The following is a 17,612-nucleotide window of genomic DNA, read 5'->3' as shown; positions in this document are numbered from 1 at the left end:
ACAGGGACTGAGGGAGTGTTACCTGTCGGTCTGCAGCTTCCAGGTCCGGGTGTGCTGCGCGGCGTCTCCATGGTGCTGCTGGTGCAGGTGCTGAGGGTGCCTCCGCTGCTGCTGCTCCTGCTGGACCTCCACCCAGCACGGGGGAACCGTGGCTGAAAAGCGTGGAGTCAGTGTCTCAAAGCGGGTTAGCTCAACTAGAGATGTCAAGATTTCCAGGGTGAATGGCTGGTCCACCAGCAAATCGACTCCTTTACAGTAGTGAAAGTAATATTACAAACAGGTTTTTAAAAAGAACAAGAAAAAGAAATCCTGTTCTTATTGTTTTGTCTATTCAACTACAACTTCTCCAAATATTTAATTTTGGTCTGTTTTGTTTTTCGAGGTAGGGTCTCATGTTAGCCCAAGCTGACATGGAATTGACTATGTAGTCTCAGGGTGGCCTTGAACTCTTGGTGATCCTCCTACCTCTGTCTCCCAAAGGCTGGGATTAAAGGTGTGCACCACCATGCCCAGCTAACATTCAATACCGAACTAAGGTAAATAACACTGGCAGAATAATAATAGTACAGAAGAAAATCCCACCTTGACAATTTTAAATTATAAATGAAGCATGTACTTTTGGAAAAGCTTAAACCCCATCTATTAAAAGTCTTACACTTACAAGTAAATAAGGACAACAAAATCAGTGGTATTAAAATGAAAATCAGATCATTAGTTAACTTTTATCACTTGTTATTTTAGACCCCAAACAAATAACTATTTCCTTTTATAATCAACTAAAATTTTAACAATTACCAAAAACTATTCTGGCGATACTAAATAAGTGTAAATATAAAAATTAAACAAGGGCTAGGGAGATGTCTCAATGATTAAATACACTTTCTGGCTAGAGAGATGGCTCAGAGGTTAATGGGGCTTTCTTGCAAAGCCTGGCAGCCTGCGTTTGCTTCTCTAATACCCACATAACACCAGATGCACAAAAGTGGTACATGCATCTGGAAGTTGTTTATAGTAGCTAAAGGACCTGGCACGCCTAAACTCTCTATCATCTCTGTCTCTCTCAAATAAATGTTAATTTTAAAAAAAAGAAATGAACTTTAGCCAGGCACAGTGGCACATGCCCTTAGTCCCAGGACTTGGGAGGCAGACATAGTGGGATCACTGGGGAGTGTAAGGTTAGCCTGGAAATACAGAGTGAATTACACTTCAGCCTGGGCTACTCTCTACCTGAGCGGAGGAGCACTTGTTGCACGAACATGACGGCCTGAGTTCAAATCCCCAAACACATATAAAGCCAGGGCACATGTCTGCAATCTCAATATGCATCTACTAATGGGACTACCTCAGCAACCCGGAGAAATCCAAAGCACAAGGGATACTGAGTCTGAGGATCACAGTAGCCAACACCCCCAGGTCGAATTATGACCTCTACCCATGCATCATGATATAAACACACACATGATGACGCACACCTTCAATCCCAGCACTCGGGAGGCAGAGGTAGGAGGAACACCATGAGTTCAAGGACATCCTCAAATTCCATGTCAGCCTGAGCTAGAGTAAAAGCCTACCTAAAAAAAAAAAAAAAAAAAAAAAAAAAACAGTACTATCTGAGGCTGGAGAGATGACTCAGTGCCTAAGGTACTTGCCTTCAGAGCCCAATGACCCAAGGTCTGATTCCCCGGGACCCACATAACCCAGATGTACAAACAGACACAGGCATTTGGAGTTAACCTGCAACAACTAGAGACCTTGGGATATCAACTCTGTCTGTCTCTCTGTTCTCTGCTTGAAAATAAATACTTTTTTAAAATGTAATATCTGGGACTAGAAAGATGGCTTAGCGGTTAAGGCACTTGTCTAAGAAACCTAAAGACTCTGGTTCAATCACCACTACCCACATAAGCCAGATGCACAAGGGGCGCACATGTCTGGAGTTCGTTTGCAGTGGCCGGAGGCCCTGACGCGCCCATTCTCTCCCACCCCACCCCCTGCCTCTTTCTCTCTCTATCGCTCTCAAATAAATAATAAAAACAAAAAATTTGAGCCAGACGTGGTGGCACACGCCTTTAATCCCAGCACTCGGGAGGCAGAGGTAGGAGGATTGCCATGAGTTCAAGGCCACCCGAGTTAATTCCAGGTCAGCCTGGACCAGAGTGAGACCCTACCTCAAAAAACAAAACAACAACAAAAAAATTTCCCCAGGACCCACGTAAGCCAGATGCACAAGGGGGCACATGAATCTGGAGTCTGTTTGCAGTGGCTGGAGGCCCTGATGTGCCCATTACTTTCTCTCTCTCAAATAAATAAATATGCTTTTTTTTTTAAATGTAGCATCTGAGCAGGGCATATGACACGTGCCTTTAATCCCAGCATTTGGGAGGTAGAGATAGGAGGATCACCATGATTTCAAGACTACATAGTGAATTCCAAGTCAACCTGGGATAGAGCAAGACCCTTCCTCAAAAAAAATGGAAAGAAAAGAAAAAACTTACCTGAAATGCCAGGACTGGAAGGATTTGATAAAGGTTTGGAACCATCTAAAGATGGTTCCATCCCTTTAGAAAGAGATCCGTCCACAAGAATATCAGCTTCATCAACATCATCACAGGTCCCTCCAATTTGGAGAAAATGAAGCTCACCACCTATAGTACAGTAAAAATTCCATTAGCTGACAAATATTCAGTGCAATGGTATTCAGTTAAAAACTCTTAATTTAGGGGCTGGAGAGATGGCTTAGTGGTTAAGGTGCTTGCCTGCAAAGCCAAAGAACCTAGGTTCAATTCTCCAGGACCCATGTAAGTCAAATGCACAAGGTGGCTGAATGCCCTGGTATACCCACTCTCTATCTGCCTCCTCCCTTAATAAAGAAAATTAAAAAAAAAGAAAAGAAAAGAAAAGAAAATGACTGGGTGACAGTGTATTATAGCACAAGCAGATGTATAGCTATACTTCCAACATGCCACACTAGAATGGGAAGTACTCTTTCTAACAGAGCAACGTGAACTAGACAAAGCTGTCCTTCAACCAGGCTGCACAATCATGAACAACAGCCAATTCACTGTGACTTCCAAAGGAGGCGTGCCTGAACTGAAAAGCTTTGTGAGTTCAAAGTGGTGATTTCAGTGGCAAGAGAGTAAGGAAGCCATCTAGCTCAAGTTGGGATAAGAAAAGCAGTGGAAATATCTGATACTTAATAGCATTACAAGATGTAAGGAAAGCATAAAAGGTTTGATAAATTGTCCAGATAACCAGTTAATCAAAGGCTATACACATGGGTAATGACCAGAGGGGCCCAAGTCAACCAAGCAGACTAAGACTCCACTTCTGTGCAAGAAATGTGAAAAATTCCAACAAAAAATAAAGGTCCATTGGCAGAGAAGATGGCTCAGCTGTTAAAGGTACTTGCTTGCAAAGCCTGCTGGCACAGGTTCAATTCCACAGTACCCACATGAAGCAAGATGCACAAAGTAGCACATGCATATGGAGTCCATTTACAATGACAAAAATCCCTGGCATGCCCAACTCTTGCCTTCCCAACTTGCAACTAATAAAAGTTTTTTCGTATATTTTCATTTTATTTATTAGAGAGAGAGAGAGAGAAAATCAGACAGATACAGTATGGGCACACCAGGGCTACCTGACACTGAGAACAACTCCAGATGCATGTACCACTTTGTGCATCTGGCTTTATATAAGTACTGAGAGGGTCTACAGAGGGCAAAACATCAAGGTACAATGAGCTTCGTCATGGTGGCTGCTTTGGACTCTCGGGTTTTATAAATAAGCCACACTCTGAGAGTGAAGGAGGAGCACCCTTGGGGGTAATCCAGACATAGCAACCCCACTGAAGTGCTGCTCTGGGGTCTCCTGGACAGGGACAAAGAGCTCCTTGAAGCAGCCATGGGGAAGTAAGTCATCAGAGTGGGTGAGACTGTTTGGTGGTGTGTCTGCTCTGGCGTCCTAACGCTCTAAGTAAGCCCTTATCCTGAGGCTGAGGGAAGAGTATCCAAGAAGAAGTCTTGACACATGGAGCCCCATCAAGATGGCTACTCTGGGGATTCCATGTGCCTGTAAGTAACCTCTCCTCCTACTCTACAAGCAACCACAATAAAGTCACTGGTTCACCAGACAGCCATTGGTGCAGCTATACTCTGGCCTGCCATCTGAGCCCTACCTGGGGTTGAGAAACACGTTCACGTCAGCACAGGGGGAAAGTCTCCCTTGACAATACAAAACATAACAAGTGCTTTTTCGCTTTTAAAAGCTAAACACTGCCTATACTGACAACACATTGTGAGAGCTGGTTTGGAGATTCCCGCAGGGGAGCACCACGACTCACATACCCTTGAGCCAAGACTTGTTCTGCTCGACTGCAGTATGCTCACCGAACTGTCTGCTAAGCACTTCTCTTAATGTTCACAACCATATATGAATGCTACTCTCACTTTTGTCAGAGAAGCTTCTCTCTTCAGGTAGCAGTGACCTTCAGGACTCAAAAGGCACCACAGTGCTGAGAAGTGACAGAAGAGTGTCCAGCACTGAAACATCTCTATGAAACCTTCTAAGGCTCAGGGTCCATTACAGAAGAAGTAGCAGAAAGAATGTAAAAGCCAAAGGAAGGGTAGGACTCCTTAAAATGTGCTCCTCCACACACAAAATGGCCTGGATATCCATGACCTCAAAGTATCTGACACTACCTACACATCATCATCCTAATAGGAGGAAAATATCATGACATCAAAATAAAAGACAGCCAGGCGTGGTAGCACACGCCTTTAATCCCAGCACTCGGGATGCTGAGGTAAGAGGATCGCCATGAGTTCAAGGCCACTCTGAGAATAAACAGTGAATTTCTGGTCAGCATGGGCTAGAGTGAGACCCTGCCTTGAAAAAAAAAATTTTTTTTAATTTTTTTTTATGTTTATTTATTTATTTGAGAGCAACAGAGAGAGAGAGAGAATGGGTGCGCCAGGGCTTCTAGCCACTGCAAACGAACTCCAGACACGTGCGCCCCCTTGTGCATCTGGCTAACTTGGGTTCTGGGGAATCGAGCCTTGAACCAGGGTCCTTTGGCTTCACAGGCAAGCACTTAACCGCTAAGCCATCTTTCCAGCCCTTGAAAAAAAAATTTTTTTAATAAAAATAAAAGAGAGACTGATTGATAGGGGGAGGAGATATGATGGAGAATGGAGTTTGAAAGGGGAAAATGGTGGTAAGGGAGAGAATTACCAAGGGATAATGTTTACAATACGAAGGTTGCCAATAAAAAAATAAACAATAAAAATAAAAATGAATAAATGTGTAGGGCTGGGGAGATGTCTCAGCAGCTAAAGGCACTTTCATGCAAAGGCTACTGGCCTGGATTCAATTCCCCAGCCATGCAGATAAAGCCAGATGCATTTCTTTCCAACAAGAGGCCCTGATGTGTCTATGCCCATGCACATACACATACATATTTGTGCCATTAAGTTAATATTTTATTTATTTGCAAGAGTGCGAGCAAGCGCCCAAGCACACACACACACACACGTGTGTGCCACTGCAAAGGAACCCAAGATGCATGCACCATTTTGTGCATCTGACTTTATGTGGGTACTTGAGAAATCAAACCCAAGGTTGTTAGGCTTAACAGGCAACCACCTTAACGGCTGAGCAAACTCTCCAGACCAAATTTTTTGATTACCTAGAACTCACAGAAAGTCAGATACACAAAGTGGCAAGCATCCATCTAGAATTTGTTTGCAGTAGCAACAGGCCCTGGCACAACATACTCACTGCAAGTAAATAAAAAAAAATTTTTAAAGAATTATTAGGACTGAGGAGATGGCTTAACAGTTAAGGTGATTGCCTGCGAAGCCAAAGGACCCAGGTTTGACTCCCCAGGACCCATGTAAGCCATGTAAGTTCAAGGTGGCACATGAGTCTGGAGTTCATTTGCAGTGGCTGGAGGCCCTGGCATGACCATTTTCGCTCTCTTCCCCTCCCACTGTCCCTTCCTATTTCTCTCACACATAAATAAAAATAAAATACTGAGGGCTGGAGGGATGGCTTAGTGGTTAAGTGCCTATAAAGCCAAAGGACCCAGGTTTGACTCTCTAGGACCCACATTAGCCAGATGCATAGGGGGGCGCATACGCCTGGAGTTTGTTTGCAGTGGTTAGAGGCCTTGGCGTGCCCATTCTCTCTCCCCCCCATCAAAAATAAATAAAAATAAAATATTTAAAAAATAATTAATTAAATATTGAAAAAAAGGGTTGGGGCGGGAGTGGTGGCGCACGCCTTTAATTCCAACACTTGGGAGGCAGAGGTAGGAGAATCACTGTGAGTTTGAGGCCACCCTGACACTACATAGTGAAATCCAGTTCAGCCTGGGCTAGACCAAGACCCCACCTGGGAGGAGGGGGAGAAGAGGGCTGGAGAGATGGCTTAGAAATTAAGGCATTTGCCTGCAAAGCCAAAGAACCCCAGTTCAATTCCCCAGGAGCCACATAAGCCAGATGCACAAGGGGGCGCATGTGTCTGGAGTTTGATTGAAGTGGTTGAGGCCCTGGCACACGCATTCTCATTCTCTCTCCCTCTCTCCCTCCCTCTCAAATAAGTAAATAAATAAACATTTAAAAAAAAAAAAAGAATGATTAAACCATGTAAAAAAAAAAAAAAAAAAACCTCAGGAACCAGTGATTTCAGACCAGCTGTCAAGACAGGAAGCCCTATGGTCAGCCGCACTGCCAAAGCAACCACTGAGCGACAAAGGTGACTGGAATTAACTACTTCCAAACTCTGGAAGCCATGAGTTGATGTAGAACAAGCAGAGGAATGGCTGATGAAAGGTCACCCTGGTGTCTGCACTAATCTCTCCCATTCTCATTCTCATCCTCAGCCTCAGCCTCACTAACGCGGAAAAAGGCTGACGAGTTAAAGCTGGTACTGCAGCAAATAGCTGGGACCGCATCATCTAAAATGCTGGAATTGTACATTTTGGGTGTCCTGGCAGCTCCTGAGGGACCAGGACATACACTCGCTGGGGCTTGGCCTCAGGCTGCAGCTACTTCCTCAGACAACATCTGTAAGACAACTTAAAAGAGGGCAAATGTGCTGGAGAAATGACTTAAGAGGTTAAGGCACTTGCCTGTGAAGCCTAAGCAGCCAGGTCCAACTCCCAGTACCCACATAAAGGCAGATGCATGCATCTGGAGTTCGTCTGCAGGAGCAGGAGGCCCTTGAATGTCCATTCCCACCCCCCACTCTCTTCTCTCCCCCTCTCTGCCTTTTCAAAACAACAAAAAAAACAATAATAATAATATAACAGAGTAACAACAAAGGGGGAAGGAGCCTTTTAATTAAAGCTGAAACTGGTTGTTGGGCTTGAGAGATGGCTTACTGGCTAAGGTGCTTGCCTGTGAAGACCAAGGACCCACAAAAGCCAGACATGTAAGGTGACGCACATGTCTGGAGATCAACTGGAGTGGATGGGAGGCCCAGGCACGCCAATCCTCCTCCCCGCACCATAAAAAGAAGAAAAGGAAGCTGGCTGTTTCTAACAAAACAAAGAACACTAAAATTAAAAGCTTCACAAGGCACGGTGGCACAGGCCCCTTAATCCCAGCACTCAGGAGGCAGAGGCAGGAGGATCACCCTGAATTCAAGGCCACCCTAGGACTACATATTGCATTCTAGGTCAGCCTGGGATAGTTAAGACCCGACCTCAAAAAAAGAAAAAGCTTCATGACTCACAGGAGACAAAAAAAATTGAAGTTTCAAGCAAGAGTAAGGGGGAGGAATGGAGAAATGGCTTAGTGGTTAAGGAGCATACCTGCAAAGCCAAGGACCCAGGTTCGATTCCCTGGACCCACATAAACCAAGAGGCACAAGGTGGCACATGCATCTGGAGTTTGTAGAAGGAAGAAGAAAGAGGAAGGAGGGGAGCAAAGAGGAGAGGAGGGAAGAAGAGGAGGAAGAGGAAGAAGAAGAAATTGCTAGACAGGGTGGCACACACCTTTAATTCCAGCACTGGAGAGGCAGAGGTAGAAGGAGTGCTATGAGTTCAAGGCTACCGTGAGACAATACAGTAAATTCCAGGTCAGCCTATGCTACAGCAAGATCCTACCTCGAAAAACCAAAAATAATGAGGGAGGGAGGGAAGGAGGGAAGGAGGTTTTTGTCACGTGTGATAGTACATGCCTTTAATCCTAGCACTTGGGAGACAGAGGTAGGAGGATTGCTGTGAGTTCAAGGCGACCCTAAGACTACACAGTAAGTTCCAGGTCAGCTTGGGTTAAAGTGAGAATCTACCTTGAAAGAACAGTGAAATAAAATAAAAAGTAAACACCAGTTATTGATTCTCATTCTATCCCTATCCCTCCCTCTCTCATATTCTCCCTCTCTCCGCCTTTCCAGTCCTGCCTCTCCTTTCCTCTCTCTTTCCCTCTTCCCCCTGCCTCTATGCTTCCTAGCACTCAGGCCATGATGCAATGAATTCTCTAGACCCATGACCCCAAATAAATCCTTCCTTGACCCCAGCAGAAAGGGAAGGAAAGGGAAAGAGGAAAGAAACCAGGAGAAGGAGGAAGGAAAAAAAGGACAAAAAAGAAGAAAAATAATCTAAAGTTTACCAAACTTAAGGAAGCTTCGCCTAAGGCCAAAAAATTGAACAAACGCACAACCAGGATTCACAGAAAAACAAGCTACTTTCTTGATGTGAATTCAAAAACAAGTTTTTCTGGGAGACAAGGTCTTGCAATGTAACCTACGTTACTATTTAAAAATGGAAAACTGGCGGGGTGGGGGGGAATACATCCCTGATACTGAAAACTTAAAACAGGGGTAGTCATGAACCATAGGGGTGTAACATCTGCTGATGTCTGGATAAGTGTATATACCATGCTTATCAAACTGCCCAGTAAGCACTTCTCTTAATATTTATACCCTTATATTAACGCTACTCTCACTTTGAGTACAGAATCTTCTCTTTTCAGATGGCAGTGACCTTGGGATGACTCAGAAGGTATCACAGTGCTGGAAGGAAGTGATTGGAGTACTGAGCAACATCTCGATCACACCTTCCAAGGCTCAGGGTCTAATGCGGAAGAGGTGGCGGAAAGAATGTAAGAGCCAAAGGAAGGGTAGGACTCCTTACAACGTGTTCTCCCGACATAAAATGGCCTGGATATATCCATGACCTCACTGTGCCTGACACTACCTAAACAAGACCATCATAAGAGGAGGAAAAGATAATGACATCAACATAAAAGAGAGACTAATTGAGATGGGGAGGGAGAATATGATGGAGAGTGGAATCTCAAAGGGGAAAGGGGGGGTAGAGGGAATTACCATGGGATATTTTTTATAATCATGGAAAATGTTAATAAAAATTGAGAAAAAAAATGGAAAATTGGGGCTTGAGAAAGAGCTTAGCGGTTAAGTCACTTGCCTGCAAAACCTAACCACTTGGGTTTGATTCCCTAGTACCCACGTAAAACAAGATGCACAAGGTGGAGAATGCATCTGGAGTCTCTCTTCTACCACTCTCTGCTTGCAAGTAAAAAAAGTTTTTTTAACAAAAAATGCTCCTCATGGGCTGGAGAGATGCCTTGGCAGTTAAGGCGCTTGCCTGTGAAGCCTAAGGATGCAGGTTTGGTTTTCCAGTACCAACATAAGCCATGTGCACAAGGTGGTACATTCATTTGGGGTTCCTTTGTAGTGGCTAGGGGTCATGGTGCACCCATTCTCTATTTGCCTCACCCCTCCCAAAGAAATAAATAAGAGACTTTTTTTTTTTTTTTTGAAAGATTTAAAAACCACTTACCTTTGGTGCATGCACACAGCCTGTCTGTGCCGGAGCAATAAATGACAGAAACAAATGAGTCCTGTTCCTCACTGCCCTCCTTTTTAGGAGGTTCCACTTTGGCCAAAATTTCAAAGTTAGAAAGATCTAGTATTTTTACATATCCTCCCTGAGTGGTTATTACCAGGTGTCCAAGAGTAGAAATGTCAGACTTCTTGTCCCTCTCAATTCCATTCTTTGAGGACAACTGCATTTCCTCAAGAGGTTCCTCACAGTCATCCTCTCGATTATCCAAAATATCTGGCGGAAGCAAAATGAGTGAGGTAATTGTGTCCTGGGGGTCTTTGATATGTTGGATTTTTACTGGCTCCTCTTCTAAAGTCACTATTCGAGTAGCATAGTTCATTTTATAAAGAACTAAGTATCCTCCGCTAGCACTTCTCTGTTCTGGCTGAATTATCAAAGGAGTCTGTGTATCTGCTGGTGATTCATGTTGGATTACACTAATATTTGCACCATTCACTACAGCAAGATTTGATTCCAGCTCACCTTTCCGTCTATTACATAGTGCAGAGTTCAATTTATTTAAATTATTCAAGGCCTCTACTTGATTTATTGCACTCAAGGATTCCACGGGACATGTCCGTAGTCCTACCAACAAATGAATTCCATCAGCGCAAGGAGTTATGGAGTCTATACAAAGGTTCTCTTCCTCCGCAAACTTTGGCAGCCTCAAGCACTGAACCAAAGTGCCAGGCTTGGGAAACACAGAGTTCCACTTCTCAGTATCTGGAGAGGTGAGGCTGGCTGCTGCATCTGCAAACTGCTGAATGTAAGTCACAGGAGGGTCCTGCAGCAGCAGCTGCTCCTGATTATCCAGCTCCATCTCAATGATCTGCGGAACTGTGAAACCATCGTCATGCAAGCTCTTACTCATAATGTTGTTCATCTGTGAAAAGATCTTTCCTGCTTTCTCATCAGATTCTTTAATGCTATAGAGAAGTAAAACAGGCAAAGTCCTCCTGACCAGAGGAGAGTCCAGTTCTGAGTTTGTGCAGGATTCATTGTCAGTCGACCCTGGCTCTGATATGCTTTCACCCTGAGTTCTGCTTGAAACATCCAGTGACCTGTGAGAATTACTACTAATTGGTGAGGCGGCAGGAGATTTATATGTTAATAAACCTCCAGCTAATAAACATGGAAAGGGAATGTTGTGTTGTTCCTGGTGTTTTTCCTTCGTCTTTTCACTCTTAGAGTTTGTTAAGCAAGGGTTTGCCCCAAGTTCTTCAAGATCCTTAACAGTATCTTCAAGCACATTGGCCACAATCTCCCACTGAAGCTTTTCTGGCTGCTGGAGAATGCTGAGTGCTGTTATATCGAGGCTTACGTCCATGGCTTCCTTCTGGGATGTATGCCCTTTGAAAAGAACAACTCTTAGATAGAACAGCCTTGGTAATATAAATCAAATCTGAATTTTAACTTTTGAACTCTACATTAAGTACAAAAATTTAAACTACTTTAAATGTAATTTGTTGTTGTTGCTGTTGTTGTTCGAGGTAGGGTTTCGCTCTAGCCAGGATGACCTGGAACTCATTGTGAAGTCTCAGGGTGGACTCGAACTCAAAGAGATCCTACTACCTCTGCCTGCCAAGTGATGGGTTAGAGGCATACGCCACCACCCCGGGCCTTTAAATGTAATTTGATGAAAGCTGAGGTGAACCTACTCAGGAAAAATCATAAAAGTACTCAATGGACTCAAAATTATTTTGAACTCAGAATATACTTTCTTAAGAAAGAGAAGTTGGGGGGGAGGGTATTACCATGTGGTATTTTTATAATCATGAAAAATGTTAAAGTTAAGCTTCTTTTAAAACACAGGTTAGTTAAAGAATTAACATATTATTAATTCATTACAGTAAATTAATATGAAAATAGTAAGATTTCTAGACTTCACTTCTAAACCAAAAAGTGCCCACTCCTACTTACGCACTGATCATTAATACGGCTTACCGAAAAACATATTATCATCTCATCTCCCTCTCTTTTACCATTTATGATTCAAACACTGTTGATTCCCTCACACCACCATGCATTTCTTATAACATCATAAGAAAGAGAAAGTCTACAACAGATAAAAGTATAATCTCTTGACACTGACATGAAAATTCTCCAACCAATCAATCTTTTTTATTTTGCTTTATTTCTGCAACAGCACAATAGTACAGGTCAGGCTGGAAATTAATCCATAATTCACAAAAACCTAAGACATCATTCAAAGTAAACAGCATACACAATGAAACTATTTAAAAGAAACATATAAACCAGGCATAGTGTCTTGTGGCTCACAGCTATAATCTCTGCACTGGGGTGGGTGAGGCAGGAGGATTGCTGGCAATGAAGTTGAGGCCAACCTTGGATATATAATGTTGCAGGCCAAACCAGTCTACAGAATGAGACTTCACACAAAAATAAATAAATAAGTAGACAGACAGACACACAAACAAAAGGACAATATAAGCAAGTGGCTCTATCACTACGCTTCCTCTTAATACCTTAGTGGATGCTTGGGGGAAACAGTGCAGTAAGGACACCAGTCATGTGCTTTAAGTCAACATGACTTCGGGACTGCTTTGCTTATGTTTTCAAGTGGATGTCTGCAGAGCTGGGGAATGAGCCTGGTGTCCCTGTGCCATGTGTCTGGCAGGCACATTGGGCACTGAAACACAACCCAGCCCTAAGACCACAAAACAAACCACCAACATATGACATTCAGAACGTTTTGATCATTTGAGAAACATTTCTCTCCTCTCTTTCTTTAGCAGCAACCTCACAGCTTCAGCCCAGCAACAAGTGCACCTCGGCTCTTCCTAAAGCCGTAAAAGTTCCATCTTCCCTCTGTGCTCTCCGCTACCCTTCGGAAGAAGTCACTTCTCCAGTGTCACCTTGAACTTTCACAACTTAGAACTCCAATCGAATACAGATGCCTCTCGATTTGCACTCACAGAATTTTCTGAACCATATTCAATTCCGTAAGAATCACCTAGAGCTGAAAATGTGAATTTTGAAATGACACCTAAAACTTTTGAGATACTTTAGGTAGAACACACACCTCTCATTAATATCAAGTTTAAGCATGGATACTCCACACTCCCCCCAAAAAAATTAGAATTTAAAAACACAAGCTAAGGGCTGGAGAGATGGCTTAGCGGTTAAGTGCTTCTCTGTGAAGCTTAAGGACCCTGGATCGAGGTTCGATTCCCCAGGACCCATATTAGCCAGATGCACAAGGTGGCGAATGCATCTGGGGTTCATTTGTAGTGGTTGGAGGCCCTGGTGCACCCATTCTATCTCTCCCTCTTTCTCTCTGTCAAATAACTGAATAAAAATAAAACATTTTTTAAAAAACTATATATTTAAAATTAGTTTTAAAATAAGTAACTTTCTAAAATAAAATTACAGGAGCTGCAGAAGTGGCTAAAATGAAATTATTTTCTTCAAGGATAAATATTTTCCTATGAAAGGTGAGCTACTTACAGATCCTCAAATGAGGCAATTAAAAATTTTGAACTGTGGGCTGGAGATGGCTTAGCGGCTAAGCGCTTGCCTGTGAAGCCTAAGGACCGCAGTTCAAGGCTCGATTCCCCAGGAACCATGTAAGCCAGATGCATAAAGGGGCACATGCGTCTGGAGTTTGCTTTCAGTGGCTGGAGGCCCTGGCATGCCCATTCATTCCCTCTCTCCTCTCTCTCATATTAATTAATTAATCAAGCAATTAATTAATTAGAACTGAGAGCCAGACATGGTAACACACATCTTTAATCCCAGCACTAGGGAGACCGAGGTAGGAGGACAGTTCGAGGGCATTTTGAGACCACAGGGTAAATTCCAGGTCAGCCCAGGCTAGAGTGAGACCCTATCTCAAAACAAAACTAAAAAACTTTTTTTGGTCTGAAAGGATTTTGCCCTTTCCAAAGCAAGTGTTTCAATTCTATATACAAAAGCAGCATTTCTAACCCTGACATAGCATGTGCAGCCACTGAAGACATAGTCATGTCTAGATACTGGGAACTGCAGTCAGCGTTCCCCAAGGCAGCATGGCATGCACAACAGTAGAAGAGGGAAGAGAGATGGACTGTGCTTTGCTCTTCCAGTGTGGCCACGATGATCACATCTCCATCTTCTGTGGTTCAAAAGAGGGGACATAAGAGGAGAAAAAGGATACAAGCAACTAACCCAAATGCAAGTGTCATCAGGCAGGGAAAGGAGTGGGGTTGAAACAGTCTCACTATATAGCCCTGAACTCGGAGCAATCCTCTTGCCTCTGCTTCCCAAATGCTGACATTGCAGGCATGAATTACCATGCCCAACAGATACAACTATTATTAATTACAAATATACATAAGAGGCTTTTTCGCACCCAAAGAACAGTTACATGAAAAGGGTCTAGTTAAAAATCAACAAATGTAAGAACAGAAAAGGGCATGTAGAAGACTTACTGAAACATCACAAAACACAAAAAGGAAAAGCTAAAAACCACAGAAGTGTAGGAACCTATAAAGACCAGAGTTACTCTGCAGGGTTCCAGCTATAGGTATCCAGGAGACCAGTGAAACACCTTACTATCTAAAGGATAATTATTACCTAAATTGATAAAGTCAAATGAAGAGCACAGCAAACAATGTACACACTGACCCATCTCCAAGACCCAAAGTTATACTTACTTAACACACTACATCATACAAATAAATAATTTCACTCCCAATATGTGTGACAGATTTAATATGACTGCCACTTTCATCCCTTTGAGTCCAATAGTTATCATGCTTAAAAATTAGGGAATAGTATGTACTTACTACTAATTCAAGATCTTTGATAAGCAATATTTCATTTTCCTGTGTTTATCACTAAAAATTTTCAGTTTTAGTAAGAAATAGAATTGAATTAAGTGGCACTTAGCTTTTCCTAAAACTGTAAAAATCCAAGGATTTAGAAATGTTATCTAAATGTTTTTTTACATACCTGTCACAGAATCTGATCTGGAATGTTCTTCACTGTCTGAATCCTCCAGCAAATCATCACTTAAATTAAAAGACAAAGTGAGACAATTTGAACTTCAAAAGAAAGTGCGCAGAAGGGGCAAGAAATGTAGGTCAGCTGTGGGGGATGTTCCCGGAATGTACAAGCCCGAGTTCAATCCCCAGCACCACAAGTCAAGTGTGCACCACACAGGTAAGCAAAGGATTAAAAAGCATGGCAGTGGGCTGGAGAGATGGCTTAGCCATTAAGGCATTTGCCTGAAAAGCCAAAGGACCCCAGTTCGATTCCCTAGGACGCATGAAAGCCAGATGCTCAAAGGGGTGCATGCATCTGGAGATGCTGGCACACCCATTTTTTCTCTCTCAAATAAATAACATAGTAAAAATTTTTTTAAAGCAGCCAGGCGTAGTGGTGCACGCCTTCAATACAATCCCAGCACTCGGGAGGCAGAAATAGGAGGATCACCATAAGTTTGAGGTCGGCCTGGGACTACACAGTGAATTCCAGGTCAGCCTGAGCTAGAGGGAGACAGTGACTCAAACAAAGTGGTCTTTTGTCTGTTTTATTTAAAGAAGGGTAAAGTGATGGAGATCTGACCTGGGATCACATGTATGTTATTCAAGTACTCTAACAATGAGCTTCAATAACAATGCTACTCCTATACATCTCAAACAAAAGTAACATTCAACACTAGTAAAACTACAGTGATGGTTGGAGAGATTGTTTAGCAGTCAAGGCGCTTGACTGCAAAGCCAAAGGACCTCGGTTTGATTCCCCAGAACCCACATAAGCCAGAAGCACAAAGAGGCACATGTATCAGGGATGAAGGCCCTGGCGTGCCCATTTTCTCTCTCTCTACCTGCCTATTTCTGTATCTATCTCTCTATCTCAAATAAATAAAAATAAATAAAATATTTTTTTAAAACTAGAGTGAGATAAAAATAGTAGTAGGTAATTCATGCATCTGGAAGTCTATTGTAGTGCCTGGAGGTCCTGGTATGCCAAAGTTCGTTCTCTCTCTCCCTCTCTCTCTCATAAAAAAAAAAAAAAAAAAAAAAGTAGTTTCAGGGCTGGAGGGAAGGCTTAAAGGTTAAGATGTTTGCCTGCAAAGCCGAAGCACCCGGGTTTGATTCCCCAGGACCCACATTAACCAGATGCACAAGGAGACGCACGCGTCTGGAGTTCGTTTGCAGTAGCTGGAGACCCCAAGGCTCCCACTCTCATTCTCTCTCTCCCTCCCTCCCTCTCTGTCAAATAAAAGTTTAAAAGTGTTTTTAAAAAAGTAGCTTGATATAATAACTAGTAAATAATCATCACAAATCATTATTTACCTAAAATACTGACTGGGTGTGGAAACCTCTAAAACCCGGCAACGAGAGAGAGAGAGAGAGAGAGAGAGAGAGAGAGAGAGAGAGAGAGACAGCCAGCATACACCATTCATCCCAGCACTTGGAAGAGTGACACAGGAGGAGGATCACAGTGAGTTCAAGGCCAGCCTAAGCTAGAGAATGAGTTACAATTCAGCCTGCCTCAAAGTGAACAACACTCCAACAAAAAAAAAAAAAATACTCATCTGTTATTTGCAGGGATTTACAAGTACGATTGAGGATAATGAAAACAAACACTGGAGTCATGGAAGGGCTGCAGGGATATGCAGTGGCTAAAGGTGCTTCCCTGCAAAGCCTGGAAGTCACATAAAGCCAGACACAAAAGGTGGCACAACACGGGCATAGTGGCACATGTTTTTAATCTCAACACTTGGAGAGCAAAGGTAGGAGGATCATCATCGTTCAAGATCACCCTGAGACTACAGAAAGAGTCAGGTCAGCAGCCTGGGATGAAGTGAGACCTTACCAAGAAAAAAAAAAGTGTTACAAGTGTCTGACATTCCTTTGCAGCAGTAAGAGATCCAAGGACCCTAGCTCATAAAATCTCTGCTCACACCATGCCTTCCCTGACCACCAGGAAGCATCCCCTCAAGAGTATAAGCCAAAAATCAACCCTTTCCTCCCCATCAGTTAATTCTGGTCAAGTGCTCCACCAGTAATACAAAGCTAATTACAACACCCTGTCTCTAAAAATTACCCCTCCTTGACCCCCCCAAAAAAGCTTAAGAGCAATGTTTATAATGCATGAGAGGCTTACCTAGGTAATTTTGATAAAGTTTCAGAGTTTTCATTTTTAGAATTCATATTAATTGTCCATAACTTAGTTCTATAATTCAAATGGTTGCCTATTTCATTCTTATCTTGTGGTGCTGTGCCTGATAAATTCTGGACAAATGCACTACTACTGAAGTAGCTCTACCTACAATCACTTAAAACAAAACAATACAAAACAAGTTTAAGATCATCTGCCAACTGTCTTTAAGGATTTAAATACTATCAGAAGTATATTCAACAGTAGACACTGCAAGCCTTATATTCTGCCAGCCAGGCCTAATGAGCCAACGTCTCTCATGGTGGAAACCAGCTGCCCTCTAATTGGACTGGAGGCCCGCCCCACAGGAGGGAGTACATCCCTGACACTGAAAACCTAAAACAGGGGTAAGTCATGAGCCCTAAGGGGGCAACGTCTGCTGCTGACTGGCTAAGTGTATATATACTATGCTCACCAAACTGCCCAGTAAGTGCTTCTCTTTATGTTCATACCTTTATATTAATGCTACTCTCACTTTTGATTAGAGAACCTTCTCTTTTCAGAGGGCAGTGACCTTGGGATGACTCAGAAGGTATCATGGTGCTAATGAAGAAGTTAACAGGAATACTCAACACTGCAATCTCTCTAT

At 42.9% G+C, this 17,612-nt stretch overlaps 1 protein-coding gene across 4 annotated transcripts in view; it reads right to left on the bottom strand.

Moving 5' to 3' along the window:
• Nucleotides 1–17,612, bottom strand: part of Birc6 (baculoviral IAP repeat containing 6) — a 202,419-nt gene that overhangs the window by 144,659 nt on the left and 40,148 nt on the right. For all 4 annotated transcript variants that reach the window (XM_045148971.1, XM_045148972.1, XM_045148973.1 and 1 more), the window contains exons 9-12: nt 14,807–14,865; nt 9,809–11,203; nt 2,496–2,645; nt 23–248 (exon numbers count right to left, since the gene is read on the bottom strand). In XM_045148971.1, the coding sequence (XP_045004906.1) occupies nt 23–248; nt 2,496–2,645; nt 9,809–11,203; nt 14,807–14,865 (1,830 nt within the window). The remainder of the gene's footprint in view (nt 1–22; nt 249–2,495; nt 2,646–9,808; nt 11,204–14,806; nt 14,866–17,612) is intronic.

Source organism: Jaculus jaculus, chromosome 5 (genome assembly GCF_020740685.1).
Source record: "Jaculus jaculus isolate mJacJac1 chromosome 5, mJacJac1.mat.Y.cur, whole genome shotgun sequence".
Taxonomy (NCBI): domain Eukaryota; kingdom Metazoa; phylum Chordata; class Mammalia; order Rodentia; family Dipodidae; genus Jaculus; species Jaculus jaculus.
The sequence above is the reverse complement of the archived record's forward strand: the minus strand, read 5'-3'. Positions and strand labels throughout refer to the sequence as shown.